This window comes from Varroa jacobsoni, unplaced genomic scaffold, assembly GCF_002532875.2.
Source record: "Varroa jacobsoni isolate VJ856 unplaced genomic scaffold, vjacob_1.0 scaffold_650, whole genome shotgun sequence".
Classification (NCBI taxonomy): domain Eukaryota; kingdom Metazoa; phylum Arthropoda; class Arachnida; order Mesostigmata; family Varroidae; genus Varroa; species Varroa jacobsoni.
The window spans coordinates 111,244-125,996 of NW_019213552.1; the positions used below are offsets into that span (position 1 = coordinate 111,244).

General features: G+C 37.8%; 1 protein-coding gene across 1 annotated transcript in view; it reads right to left on the minus strand.

Moving 5' to 3' along the window:
• Window positions 1–14,753, minus strand: part of mbl (splicing regulator muscleblind) — a 155,780-nt gene that overhangs the window by 109,183 nt on the left and 31,844 nt on the right. The window contains exon 2 of the mRNA XM_086969036.1: window positions 125–694. Coding sequence (XP_086825162.1) covers window positions 125–181 — 57 coding nt within the window. The 5' untranslated portion in view covers window positions 182–694. The remainder of the gene's footprint in view (window positions 1–124; window positions 695–14,753) is intronic.

Genomic DNA, 14,753 nt, shown 5'->3' on the forward strand with positions numbered 1-14,753 from the left:
ATAAATTATACCAACATTAATTATATCAGTATATTGATGCTGAAGACTAAATTCATGAAAAAAAAACGTACATCATGTTTGACATATGTATTTGAAGTGTTGAAGGATCTAACTTGTCACGCACCTCAAGCTGGAGCCATCGCGAGTCCTTGACGTTAGCAAGAGAGGTCATCGTCGCCATGAGCGCAGTGGAGCCGGCGAGATTATTGCCGGGTTGACCGTGAGGGTTCACGGGCGGCGGCGGATTGGTGATGGCGGCGGCAGCAGCTGAAACTGCGGTCGGTAGGCTATGGCCGTGTAGACTTTGGTGCGGCGGTCCTGTCGCCTGTATGGATTGCGGCGTGAGTGGAGTCCCGCTTGAAGCGGAGGCGGCTAACTGGGGTGAGTAAAACCAGTAGGCACCAGCAGGCGGAGCCACCTGGCCGGCAGCAGCTGGGACCTGACCCACAGGGGGCGACGTCACTGAGTTTACAACAGCCGGATTCACTGAGCTGACAGATACGGACGCCCCGAGACCCGCGGCGGCAGCAGCGGCGGCGGCGGCGGCGGCTGCGGGCACGACGCCCTGCACTACGGCGGCCGGCACCGACGTCACGCTTACGCTGGCGGGCAGTCCGGGGGAGAATGCTGACGCGGGCGAAGAGCCTACCGACGATGAAGGTGGCGAAGGAGACACCGTGAGGCCGGTAGCGGGCTACAAAATCACAATTACCATAAATACATACAGAGATGGTAATTATTATCTGAATTGAACCTTCTGTGTCTTGCAATCGCATATACTGTACTAACATAAGAGTGCATAGTTTGTTATTCCAAAAAAAAGGAGTATACCTGCTGATAGGAAAGTGCATAACATTTTCAAGCCAAAAACACTTTTTTTAAAGTAAAAACAGCTAAATCTATTTTTTAATAGTAAAATATGTTCGTATTCTGAAAGTCTTTTTCTTAACATCGTTGAACCCTAAAAGCAAGTGAAACTTAATGTAGGTCTTGCAACGTACACGAAATTAAGCTATATCTAACGTAGGTTTTAAATCTTTTCCAAATGAGATAAGGGAAAAGAGCAAGTACTTGATAAGGGTCTACTAACTTAGGTTAGCGATTAATGAACTCTGGGTTGTTTGTGATGCGGATTTAATATCGTGGCCATTTTCTGCTTGCTGCTTGCTGCAGTTTTATAGTTTACTGTTAACACTGGCCATGCTTGTTTATACAAAGGAAACACTCCCAGGTTTGAGTTTGCTACTTCTGATATTTTTTGATATTGAATTTAGTAGAGCCTTGCCCGCACTAATCTAGATGTACTAAGTAAAAAAAAGTGTAAAAAAGTTGCAGATATATGTTTAGAATAAACACAGATTCATAGTAAATGAAATAAACGCGAAATAGTCCTATCAAAATAATTGTATTATACATTCTGTGTTTGTTATAAGTAAAATAAGTAAAGTTTCTGATTAACAGGCTTTGCGATACCTCATTGTATTTTCAACATACAAGAACGATCCAATAAAGCCGTCCTTATTTAAGATTAGCTTTACTCCTTACTATGATCTTTTCACCCAGGTATAAATATATAGGCAGCATATGGGATCGCAGTGATGCTTGATTGTATTGAAATTCCTATGAAGGTTAAGTAACCTTAAATTAAGCTACTAGTTTCTACCAGACACTAAACTTCTAAGGCATACGGCAACGTACATTTTTTAATAATGTTTACAAAGAAATGATAGAAACTGGAAAGTGTTAAACTTCTTGACGGTAATAATCACAGAGAATAATCGGAAGCCTCATTTATGAGAATCACATGGTAAATAGTCTTAATCCATAACAGCTAAATATATGTATGTATATTCCATGGTATTTTTGACGATCTCTTTACCAGGAGTTATACGCTTCTCACTGCTTCTAAAAGACTGCCAAGTACAACATTAGGTAGAGTCTTTTATTTATGATTTTGCAGACTTCAAGTTAAATAAGTGGTAATACTTTAGCAGCGCAGAATCGCTATATTTGACTTTAAAAGATATCTACTTAGCGCGGAATTTTGGTACATCAGAATATACTAAACGCCGATTGCATCGATAGTCTCAAGACACAGATTCGCAAGCACACTCGTTTGGCAGATCATCGTTGCTTCTGGGGATACCTTGATTAATTTTTTGCAGATATCACAGCTTGACTAACCTTGAAACAATCGTTATAAATTCAATAAAGTTGGACAACATTATACTTGGAATATTTACTGGATTTCTGTAGAGACTGAAAGACGCACTATTTGCACTTAAATTGCTATAGGAAAAAGTATATTTCTATAGTCTATTACTAGTTAGTAATAATTTTAGAGATAAGAGCTTAAGGCTTAGGGATGGTTAGAGTTTTCTGCAGTGTTCCGCATCCCGCTCTACATACAGACCATTACGAACTAGCAAAATATTGAAAACGTAAAATATTATTTTGACTTCAATTTCAAACTGTAATGTATGGTTTTATTTTCGGAGATCCGCTCATCTCTATCACGTTAAAAATGCATTGCTTAATCTTTTTTAATTATTTGAAAGTGGCCTATACCAGTCGGCAGGTTAATTGCGATTAAAATAGGTAGTTCAATTCAATAAAGTGTAAATGATGAAAAACCGTTTATGTATTTCGTTATCTTTATTATAACACGCTAACGGAACACGAAGTAAATGTCGCGCTACGATATACGAAGATCAATATTCTACTGGAAATTTTTTGCGCGGTTTAATTAATTTCGTAATCTATATTAGAGCTATTAGAGCAAATTTTATTTTGCATTCACTAATTCAGCAGGCCATTGTAAGGTAGCCCTTTGGTCCGTTGTTACTTAAAAAATTCGTTCCATGCAGATCCCACTCAGCCTCATTCACGTAAGTATGTGCATGGACTGATTGTCATCGGAATCATCAGCGCGACTAAACCTGATGGATTATTCTGCTAACGATTACGACCATTATCGTTACTTAGGGTCCGAACCTATTTGATACTAAGACTGAACTGGCGGTTTCAGGTTTTAAAGTGCACTTGCTAAACTTGCTTTATGACTTTGCTGGGTTTATGGCTCACCATGAGTAACGGATTTTTTTCCGATCATAATTTCATTCATTGCCTGTAACTTTAAAAATTGAGTATAGAACCAAGCACGCGCATTTGTCTATAACTGAATAAAAACATGTAGTACGCAAATTCTAGCGTATTTGCTCATATACAGTTTTAGATAATAATCTTATAACCCGTACCGCGAGAAATACCAACCTTGACAGACGGATGTTTTAGGGTCGATGCCTAGATCGACTTTTTTTATTCGTACGTTAGTTGCATGACCCAAACGACAATCCTCGTTCGAAATTTGTTGGCATTAAAATTTTATAGAGTATTTATAAATTTATGTTCATGTTAATTTAAACGTATATGAATAGTTTTCATTAAAGTTGCACGATCTGTTCGATTTCAACTGGTGCCTCCACCAAGTGTCACCAACTTTCAGCAATTGAGTGAACCTGAGGAATAAGACGCGAAAAATCGCTTATGTTAAAATCTAGAAATTTTAATACAATTTTACATTCATATCAAATTCTATATTGTATTTTAAAACCTTTGGAATAACGCAACATTTTCCCAGGTGGTTTTTAGGTCTATACTAAAAAAACGTATTGTGAGATTCACACTCAACGTTCGTACGTCATGATTTGAGAATTTGCTATCGCAGACTTTATGGAAGCTGTGTAGACGAACCTTTGAGACGAACTTCTCGAACCTGAATTATGTAGACCATTTTTTATAAAAAGTGATTTGCACAAACGAATGTATACGTAAATCTCTTTTTCCTTCTATGATGAGACACGCAATGTAATGTTGGCTAGCTTTATGATGTATTGGTATAGTTGTACACAGTATCAAATCGAAGTGTGAAGTTCTTCGACGCCGAAATCTCTGATCGTAAGTGATGTTGTGTAAACTACATAACCAAAACATACTACTATAGATTAAAAATATATTTTTGATGGTATCAGAAACATTATTGAATAAATAGGTTATTGGTAGTAATCATATTCTTATTACTTTTATCTTAGCTATCAACATGTTGCTTTTCCCAACCATCATTAATTTTACCTGGTCATGGAGCGGTTCGAGCGCTTTTAGAAAATAATTTTTATAACTGTCTACAGTCTTTGAACTCAAGGACGTAATTTCAAAATTTTTTATTACTAATAATAATATATTAGCGCATTATAAAACGCAGTTGTAGATGAGCCATATTATGTATTGTTACAAGCCAATATGGCTTTGAAATTGAGTAGTTTGTCGGACAAGTAAGTGAATTGAGGCCAAGGTTATATTCCTTTGCTCAATCTAGGCATGGCGATGAAGGCTGACGTTGTCATGAAATAACCAAAGGGTGTGCTTTCGATTGCTGTACTAAACGATCCATGAACCTCTTGAGAAGCTCGAGGTAGAGGGCTGCGTTCATTTCCAGCGAGTACATCCTGTTAGACGCCCCATTCCATGGTCCATTCGAAATACTGCCATCACATTCATGCCTAAAAGTGCCACCGAATCCAACTTCTTTTCAGGGCGTTGCTATTCTCTCGCGTGGTCCCTCTCCGGCTGGTGGTAGGGATCGGACCGTGCCTCGTTTATAGAGACCGTATGCTCCAGGCGGATTTTTTGTTAACTAAAGTTCCGCGAATTGCATGTGGAATACAACATATTCACTTCCAGGCCTGGAGTCAATTAACAGGGAATCTATTTTTTATTCAGTGCCAGCATTTTTAGTATTTAGGTTATAATTCTATGACACGTTACATGTGGAATACCACGCCGACAAAGCGCTTAGGCTCCTAGCTCTGCTTGTGTGAAAATCCTCTCCAATTATGAGAATGTGCCCTTGTTCCTCATCTCCTGTCTTCAACATTCCAATCCTGAGATGTTTGCACAATTCAGGTACGATACTTTCAATTCGGTCTTTTTATTTAATGTCTTTATCAGTCTTCGATTAATTTCCGCAACAACAATTTTCGCAGGAACAAAAATTTGACCACTGACCGTTCATTTCCGAAAGTGAAGATTTTTCTTGTGTACTAATTTATCCTCGACTCAACCGGTTTTAGCGCCCGAGCTTCTACAAAGCTATATAATTTCCAATTCAAATTTCATCTAGTAAAAAAACAAGCGAGATTTGGCTGGCGCGTAGTTTAAAAATTATTCAGTTTCCAAATCTGTTGGATTTGCTTGTAACAGTTTAACAACAAACCTTCTGCATAAGAAGTATATTTAAAAAAGATGAAAAGGTTATCTAAAATATGAGATACTTATTTTTCTCGCCAAGTAATCTTCTCAAAGAGCAGGATTTATTCTTCTTATGATAATTTAAGTCGGATATGGAGCACCGACATTTAGAAAGATTTAAATGGATTTTATTCCCATACATTTAGTGCGTGTTAAGCGCACTGGGTGGACAAATTTTATGGAAACCTCCTATATATATATATATATATATTATTCATTGCCAATATACCAACTCAATAATATTATTATTGATGTTTTTTAAATCAAAAAAAGAAACGACGCTGCGCGTAAATTCACGCTGAAGCCATGTAAGCCGCCAACAGTTATGTCAATCTGAAAAGACGGGTAAGTATGTAGGAATACGGTAAATCGTGGTGCCAGTACTACACCGCTTCTCCATTATCCTCTACATATTTATACAAGTTACAAAAGTGTAAGCTCGGCTGAAACCCAAGAGAGGGACACGTGTATTCTCGAATTCACCTTCATTTGTAGGAACCTAGAGTGCGAAAGGCGATCGGTACGAACATCAACGGGCATGGTGCCAGCGACCGAAAAAAAAGGCAAACAGAATAGGCACCGTAACGACCCAGGGATGACGCGAAAATATTAGAAATAATACGACAAACCGTTACTGCAAAATCCTGGGACAGGCGTAAATTAGTTATCATCACATGTGTAAAGGTGTGGCACTTTCAAACAATAATTAGTTCAGAACGCGGACGATCTTGAACCTTAAACTAAAGCACACGCGTGAATGACGCTGTCGAGTGCCATGGAGCAAACTAAGATTCTACTCAATGCTAGCTATATCTGTTACAAACAAATTTCACCTGTCCCGGTGCTAGTCCTGTCATCACTGTTAATTACAACGCTTACCTAGTAACGAGAGCCTTTTTGCTATCATTTATATCGTATATATATATATATATAGAGAGAGAGAGAGAGAGAGATACACCAGCTACTTTTATGCTCCCAATAATGCAAATACATAAATGACAGAAAAAAGACCCCCATTACTGGTTAAGTGTCGTAATTAGCCAGTGCCGTTTTTTAGATCGTCATGTGTATCTCATATACTGGATCTATATATATCTCAAAAATATAAATCAAGGCTATTTAAAAAGCAATAACGTCGCTCGTGATGATGTCTTTTAACCGATAACATGTGAGTATATTAAAGTATTAAAGTATAAAATGAACATATGTTTTCATTGTATGCCATAGAGAACTGCGAGAGAACATGCTCTTCGACTGGGGGCTTTCGCATCGTATAAAAAGTCGCGAACCCGCTGGAGCAAATTTTGTATAAATTTATGTATCCTAAAATAACCAAATAAGCCTCACATTTTGAGATATGTATATAGAATAATACGGATGCTTTTAGCTAACGAATGAATATTTTATTTAAGTAAAACGTGTTCGAGCTTAATGATCGTTTAGATGCAATTCCTCTAACAAGTATTATATATACAAATGTTCGACGTTTGAGTAGAAACTTTGTAATGTAATTGTTTAGCTACTTTACTCTAGATTTTGTTAGATTTATGGTCAACATTTGCAACTCAGTAGAACCGAATAAATAGTCCAACTTCTTACTTTGTAGGATTCAATGTTACAAACGACTCTTAGACTCGGTCTAGATTCGAATCCGATCAGGATCATCGATTTATACCAACCACCCAATCACAAAACCCATTCCACAGTCTTCTCATATAACTACACCTACAAACCATCTGACCAGTGATGCCCTTCGTTCAGTTTCATTGACATAAACACCTCAGCACTCAACTTGGCGTATTTGCGGGTACTTCCAGTAAATCCAAATTGAACACCTACATTTACTACCACTGAAATTACATTTGCCGTTTAGCCCACCTGCCGCTGATTGTACTCTAGCCTCTAATATAGACTGAGGTAAAGAAAGCCCAAAAATGATAGTTTTTATTTTCTATAATGCGTCAGGTTGCGTGCAGTTTGTACGCACCTCTTTTTTCGACTTCTTCGAATATTTAGTCACTCTTTAAGAAGCCGGGATATTTTAATTATTTGACCTTCTCTGCCACAAAAGCCTTATGATTACAGTGAAAGTTGGTCTAAATTATTGTGAACAGACGTGACCCCCACATTCAAAGCAGGTAATTAAGAATCCCTCAAGAATTTCGGCGCTTTTGTGCAACGTTTGGTAGCGTCGCAGGTGCCTTCTTTTGAAATATTAATAGTTGAAAATTTTAAAGAAGTTCTTGCGCATAACGGACAGGATAGTCGTGCGCAACGTATACTCTTATTCTGACTAGGGTTCAAGATTAGCGCGCATAAATACACAACATGTGTACTATTGAACCAAAGCAATCATCTCGTTTAATCATTGCTAGAACTTACATTATTTTTATTAGATTGGTTAAAAAGAAATTCAGTTTTCTCGCTCACTGAGTGTGAAATTTCAAACAAGACTTTCGATAGCAATTCAGCTCGGCTTCTTCCATAGTTTGGGCAACACATAAATTTCTCTGAAAAAGAAGGAGGAGCCCATGGTTCATGCATCATCAAGTCCTCTTTTGAAACGCTTGCGGGTCGTGCTGCAGAACGTGGGGAAATCCGATGGAGCAAAATCTTGGCTTAAGAAACTTGATGTGTCAGAACTTGCCTTTTAAGATTGGTGGATAGAAAATACGCGCCTCAAAAAGGTCTTGTGGAGTTTAGCTTTGTTAGGTAACACGATTACTTTGCACGATTTTATGGCTACTTCTGTTCGTTTTTGAAGACTTCCTTACTTAGTTTTATTAATTGAGTCGATTGATTATCGGCGTTCACCTTTTAACCAGAACATCTCGATTTCATATCTTCAGTGTGTGGACAATACAATTGAGCATTACCATAGCACCATCACGGGGACATTACTGTGTGGTAGCCTGCGAAGTTTTAGCTGAAATGTACTAAGTGTTGGCTAGCGCAGTTTGAAGGGTTCCAAATTTTCTAGAATATTCTGCCATATAAATTATAGCCCGCCTATTAGAAAAAAACCCTACTTCGTAATAATAGTATAAAATAAAGTAGATGAATTTAGGCGAATTTATTTGACTAGTAGGCATTTATAGGTAGCGCTATGGAATAGTCTTAGTGTCATGCTTTTTAGACCTCGTTGTTTGTTCTAACAGTTGTCTTAGGTTTAAACAGGATTGTTTCACTAAAGTAAGTTTAATTTTTACGAGATATAATTTTTGTGTACCGTTACTGTGCCTCTTTCCTTAATTGTAATACTCGCACTTTTACAATGGCATGTTATTGTATTTATATGGTTCACTGCGTAAAAATTTATTTTGTAATAACTTGATGAAGCCAACATTTTAGCAATGTGATATCCATGATCACTTCGAGCACGTTTCTCATTTCGGTTTCGATTTTTATGCGTCCCAAAGGACCTTATGATAATGTCAAGGTTCTTTATTTTACCGATACGAAGTGCTGACTAATATGATTTCCCGTTACGAATAGCCTTTAACGCGCTGCATCATATGGCGTCAAGCCCAAGAGTCCAAACGTGTATAGTATTACGTCAAACAAGTTACCACCATGCTATTGCGCGAATCACATAGTCTATGCAGCTCTAAGTCCGTTATTGCGTTGTTGTGGCGTTCGTCTCCTTTATTTAGCTTGCAAAATGATTGCATGCATATAATTTGAATTCATCCTTGGATGATAAATGTCTTTATATTGTGTACTAAGAACCACTAAATAGAACGCATTTTATTTGTTGCAATTTTCGTGCACTATCTTGCTGTAATTACACGTCCATACATGTTGCTTTTGTTTGGTGAGTTATCAATAACGATAATTCATGCTATTTTCTTTTATTTAGAGTAGCTTTGTCTCTTAATTGCTGATGATTACACTGCTGGCGCCTTCAGATTGTAGAAGGTGTCGGGGCCTTAAGAACCCGTTGTTTCTAGTATTATATGTGACAAAGTGATTATAAATAATAATATCGTTGGTCCTTTGCTAAAGCCAGTTTAAACTACCAGGTGGTTATTATAGTATAGTGCGAAACTATAATTCGTTCTTCTATTACACTCTCATTTTTTCGTGCATGATTTTAGCCAAGTAGTTCTGTTAGCAAATGCTTTTTCGCATCCAATGTTTTTATCTATTCTTAGCATATTTCATTCAATATTTGGCTCTCATAGGTTAGGCGTAAATGACATAGCTACAGATGTCAATAATCTGTAGATTAATATCTTCTTTTCGTGAATAACATAGCAGAAATTCGGCATGCTAATTCTGTGGCCATTTTAAATGCGTGATCAGTTTCTACGCGCCATTTGAGTTGTAGGTTTTCCCCGCCGAACTAAAACCTTTTAGCACTCCTATCTTACCTATGGGCTTGTTCGTGGCAGAGTGCGCAGAATTTCCAAAGTATTATGAGGAAAGACTACAAAATGAGTTTACACACCGGCCAAATGTATCGCCGTGCTGCATACTGGTTGGTTCCATGGATATAGAAAATTAATGATTGTAACGCAAAATGACTCATTAAAGGGTCAAAATATTCAAAGTAGATTAATTGACACTATGTCGCGGCATCGTATTCCAGTCAATGAAATTATGTGGCCTTAATAAAGTCAGAGTAACCATACAGATACGCACATTACCTTAAATTATCATGATTCTTTGTGAGATTTGCTGGTATTTGCATTGCTTATATTTTTGTTATTTCAAACACCAAATCAAACGTACGGTAGATACGTACTCATACGAGAATAATCGTAGTAATATTATTACGTTCTTTTACGTCATGTATTTAAACTGCTAGGAGGAACTTGCTTCAGGCGGGTTTTGTTGGACTTATCCAGGCTTTTCTCCAATATATCTACGAAATGCCATAGTAAGCATATACCATAATAATCACTTATTAACGCTGAAATTTGAACTAATGAGGCCGTATGATCATGGTTACTGTGCTAACATATTCAAAAGGAACGCGCATTAGTCACCGAGCCCACGCCATCCCTTGATTCTACTACCATTAAAAATATCGCCGCACAAAATACTATGGGGGTAGACGCCGGCAAGCACGGTAATACCCGTCATTTATTTAGGCTTTGTTATCGTTGCTAGAAATTACGGCTTAAAAAGGGCATGTTATTTAGTCTTTACTGTATATTGCAACAGCAAGCATCAGTTATGTCACCTTATAGTTGCAAAATGATATAGTATCTATAGTACTGAGATACTAATTCATTACTATGCTGAAGCACTAGAATAATTAGATGGTATACCAAGTGTGAAGCTTATATGTCTGAGCGATAAGAATCCACACAGATGACGGAAGGAATGGCAGAACCAGAGTACTTTCAATGCGAAAGTACAATAAAATAAAAATAATTGTCTTATTCACAAGCAAGCAACATAGTAAAATTGGGTAGGTAGATCGTGTACACAGCGTGCCAGTCAGTTATAATATCGATGGCTGCCGATAAGTTATTTTTCAGATTATTTTGTTCAATGGTGTAGAAGCCGTTGAGTTAGACGCTCTGAATAACGCTACTAAAGACCCAAGTATCAACGCTACCTTGAAATTTAGCAGTGCCAATACGAATTATTTGATTTCCAGAATTGTCGAAAAGCGCGTCTTACAAATGTCTTTTGTATACATAAAAGTAATGTCACTTGAGTAAAAGAGTTTTTTTGTATGGATGCTTTTTACCACGTGACGAAAGTAAACATACACATAACCGTAAATATTTAGTTTTGTAGTGCACAGAGAAGCCTCGTGCGATCAGGGCTACAATTTGATTCCTGACTTTTGATCTCGAACGTCATGATCAACTAAGAAGTAACGTTCTGTTTGTGGTCAGTTATTCTTTTTCACTTATTGTGCTTATTTACGTATTACCATAGCGCCTGATGAGGTGATCGATACACGACATACAGCCTATTTAGCGTCTACATATCGAGTTAAACGACACAGTATTGTCAGCTATAGCTATTCGTACGGTTAGTGTAGATAAGATCAGCGAATAAAGCATGTCATTTCTCCCATATTATCCCATCGTCTTCATAACCTAAGATGGTCCGGAAACCTATCAACAAGACACGGCACATGAGCTACCTTTGTCTCCTTTTAAGGCTTTCTCTTTGTTTATCTGGCTAGCCAGCCCGTCAGCTAGACACAACCCGAAAATAACCCGGCAGACTCTGCTATAACTGGCATGTAGATGGCCTACCAATGTAACAGCATGCTCCCCCGCAACAATTCACCAAGCTAAAGTGAAATAAGGCTTATCTGACCTAGAGTCGTCGCTACAATGACGAGTAAAGGTACAAGAGCTGCTAGCTACACGAAGAGGCAAAGTGTGCAGTTAGAAAAGAAGCGGAAGGATACCAACCTCCTCGACTTGACTGACAGGCGGAGCCAGCAAAAAGCGACTGACTGGCAGAGCTTTAGCACAGGATAGGAAAGATAGTCTACCGCGCGAAAAGAAGCTTTTTCGTTCCTCTCTTCTCGGGGCCCTCATCATCATTGCTATGACACTGCCGCTGATGTCGGCTGGGGCACATCAGCCCTTAGGCAGTCTCCGCTTGTCAAGAGTTCTAAGTGAGACGTCTGCGTAGTGAAAGAGCTGCTGAAAACAACGCAGCAGAATAATCGTCCGAAGAAGATGCTGCGAGACACCATAGGTAGAGACCGCCCACGCACTTCAAGCGGTCTGAAGGACCAGTAATTTCTAAAAGGAAAAGTAAATTATTCATTCCCTTCACCCTATACCACTAGTCCACAAGGGTTGCTTTTGCAGCCTCAACGATGCTGCGAAATAGCTTCGCTACGGTTCAATTCACCGTCGCTGTGCAAGGTTCGGGAAACTGATGGATTTAATAGAATAATCACCTTTAAGAGAATCATGTTGTTATTGTAAAGGATTATTGTTGTTGACATTGTCCGATGCATTGTTATTTCGCGGGATCAGCTAATGGTCAGTCGGGTATATATAATGCCATTAGGTGTGTCCATTCATTTCTCAATGCTTCCGTCGTTATTCGAGTCTGTAAAAAGGTAGTACTTCTAACATCTGCTTTTATTACATGTTCACGGAAACAACAGTTTCGGGTGACCCCACGTACAGTCTATCCCTATATCAATATGCGTTTAGAAAGAAGCTGTGTTTACATGGATCCAAAAATTAACTGTAAACTATTCTTTCAAAAACGTTTGGAAAAGTTATACTGCTAAGCGGGTGGGAGTTTATGTTAGCTTGCTTCATTAGCAGAAGTTGCGTATCTCCGAAGTACCCTTAAAACAGGTTTAGCGAACAGAGCAAATTTAGAGGGTAACTAGGGTTGCTGTTCCCTTTTAAACGATGACTACTGGTACTAAAAATCGGCTGGAAGTTCATCGTTCAGTGGTAATATGTATAGGTTCCGGTCTAGCATAGCCTTAGTTACGACAAATGTTTTTATTTTTTTTTAATTCTTATTACAATCATATGTCTTATTCAATAGTTAATGAGCATGTCGACTCAGAATAGTAGCCAGTAATATAAGGAAATCAATTTTTCGTGATAAGATATTCAGAAGAAACTCATTGGATAAGTTGCTTAACAACTGCCAGCACAGTTTCACAGCTTGGTGGTAATGCTAGTAACATGCAAATGCTGCAATTACGTCTAAAGCCGAAGACCCCTACAACTATAATTCCCGTATTCTCCAGATCTAACACGGTTTTTCATTTAAAAGTAAACGAAACAAGGAGTTTTATCTATTGCATTATAGAAATAGCCTTACGATTGCTTAAAATTTAAATATATGGCAAGGAACGTGGCCTTAAGTTTTAGGAAAAAGGTCAGCATGAGGAAGGCTTGCAAAACTACATTGCTATTTTTACATGCTCTTAATACATATTCTACGCCAACCTACGCGACTGTTGGTATCCAAGTACACTTGATATGAAGTGTATTTCTATATAATTAAATAAGCATACCTCTCAGCGGTCTCTAGTTTATTACCATTCTAATCCAGAATTTCATCTAGAACTTTACGATCAAACTTTACAGTCTCACCAAAAATTGACCACCTGCCCTCCGCAAGTGTTTCCCGCCTAATTCTGAAGCATTACAAGGGTTAAAAGTTAAGAAACTGTAGTCTCTGAATATTCTTAACAATAACTAATCATGTGAACCGTATAATATTATGCAAATTACCACTAAGTCATCAACCAATTTCGACTTTTTGTTACGATCCTCGTTTCTTTTATACCCACGTACTACACTACACGTACACTAATTAACGCAAGACCTATGTGAGAAATTTTTTCTGATACAAGAGATCGCTTCGCTTTTACAGATCTGTTTGAGGCTTATAGTCTTATATAAAGAACTCGATCTGAATAGCCCATAGCTGACCCTAATGCCGCTATTTTCTAAGGCACTCTCCCAATATTTTTCGCACCGCATTGTCATACCTACACTTCCAATCCTCTATACTCAGTAAGTCTGCAACGTATTTTTTTCTGTTTAAATAATGTCTTACATTAATGTTGTAATGTACTGGCACATAGTTATTAATTACCTATCTTATTCACACGCAGTGATCTCTATTGTGTGATACATTTATGGTAGATATTGTGACTAACCTGTAACATAAAAGAAGAGAGAGAGCGAGATCTCTTAAGGCTGTTTTTTGAGAATCGCTAGAAATTCTTTCTAGGGAGAGCTACATGTGTGAGACTGGATATATTATTTTTCTTTGAAAAATGCATAATGCTAATTTAAGTAATCTGACCTTTCTTTGGCGATTTCCCCGACAGCCATTGAGGCTTTATAAGCGGTTTGTATTGTATTATTTTGAACCCCCATAATAGGCGCAATCTTACATCTTGGAGAAAATTCGAGATTTTTCAGAAAAATAGGCAGAGAACGAAACCGGCAGACCCGTTTATTTAATGTCCGTCTAGTCATCCAGTAGGTTGATTGAGCCAAAGTAAATTCGCAAATTAAGGTGCCCTGTCACCATGCAACTGAGTTCTTCATTTCGGACTTTTTGATACTACGTTGATTTGGAAGAGCAGCGAACGACACCGTTCCAGTTGATTTACTTGTTAGAAGCCGTATCTGACAATAGCCAAAATATGAGGAAAAACAACAATAGAAGCACTACTTGTTTCTCTATTAAGAAGAGGGCCCACACAGTCCAAAAGCTAAAACTACAGCTTTAGCTTTAAAATAATGTACCTAATTTTCTATACATTTTGACTTTGAAAATGTCGGGTAAATTCCTTTGACTTCGGTTATAATTATAGTTTTATTATTATAATAAATAAACTATTAAATCTAATTATTATAACGGATATGGACTGCTTCATTTATCATATCATAAAGTCAAATGAATGTTTTGTTTGAACTCATCTACTTTCAGATATGTCGTTTGCACAGCAGTATGCTTACCTACAAGAT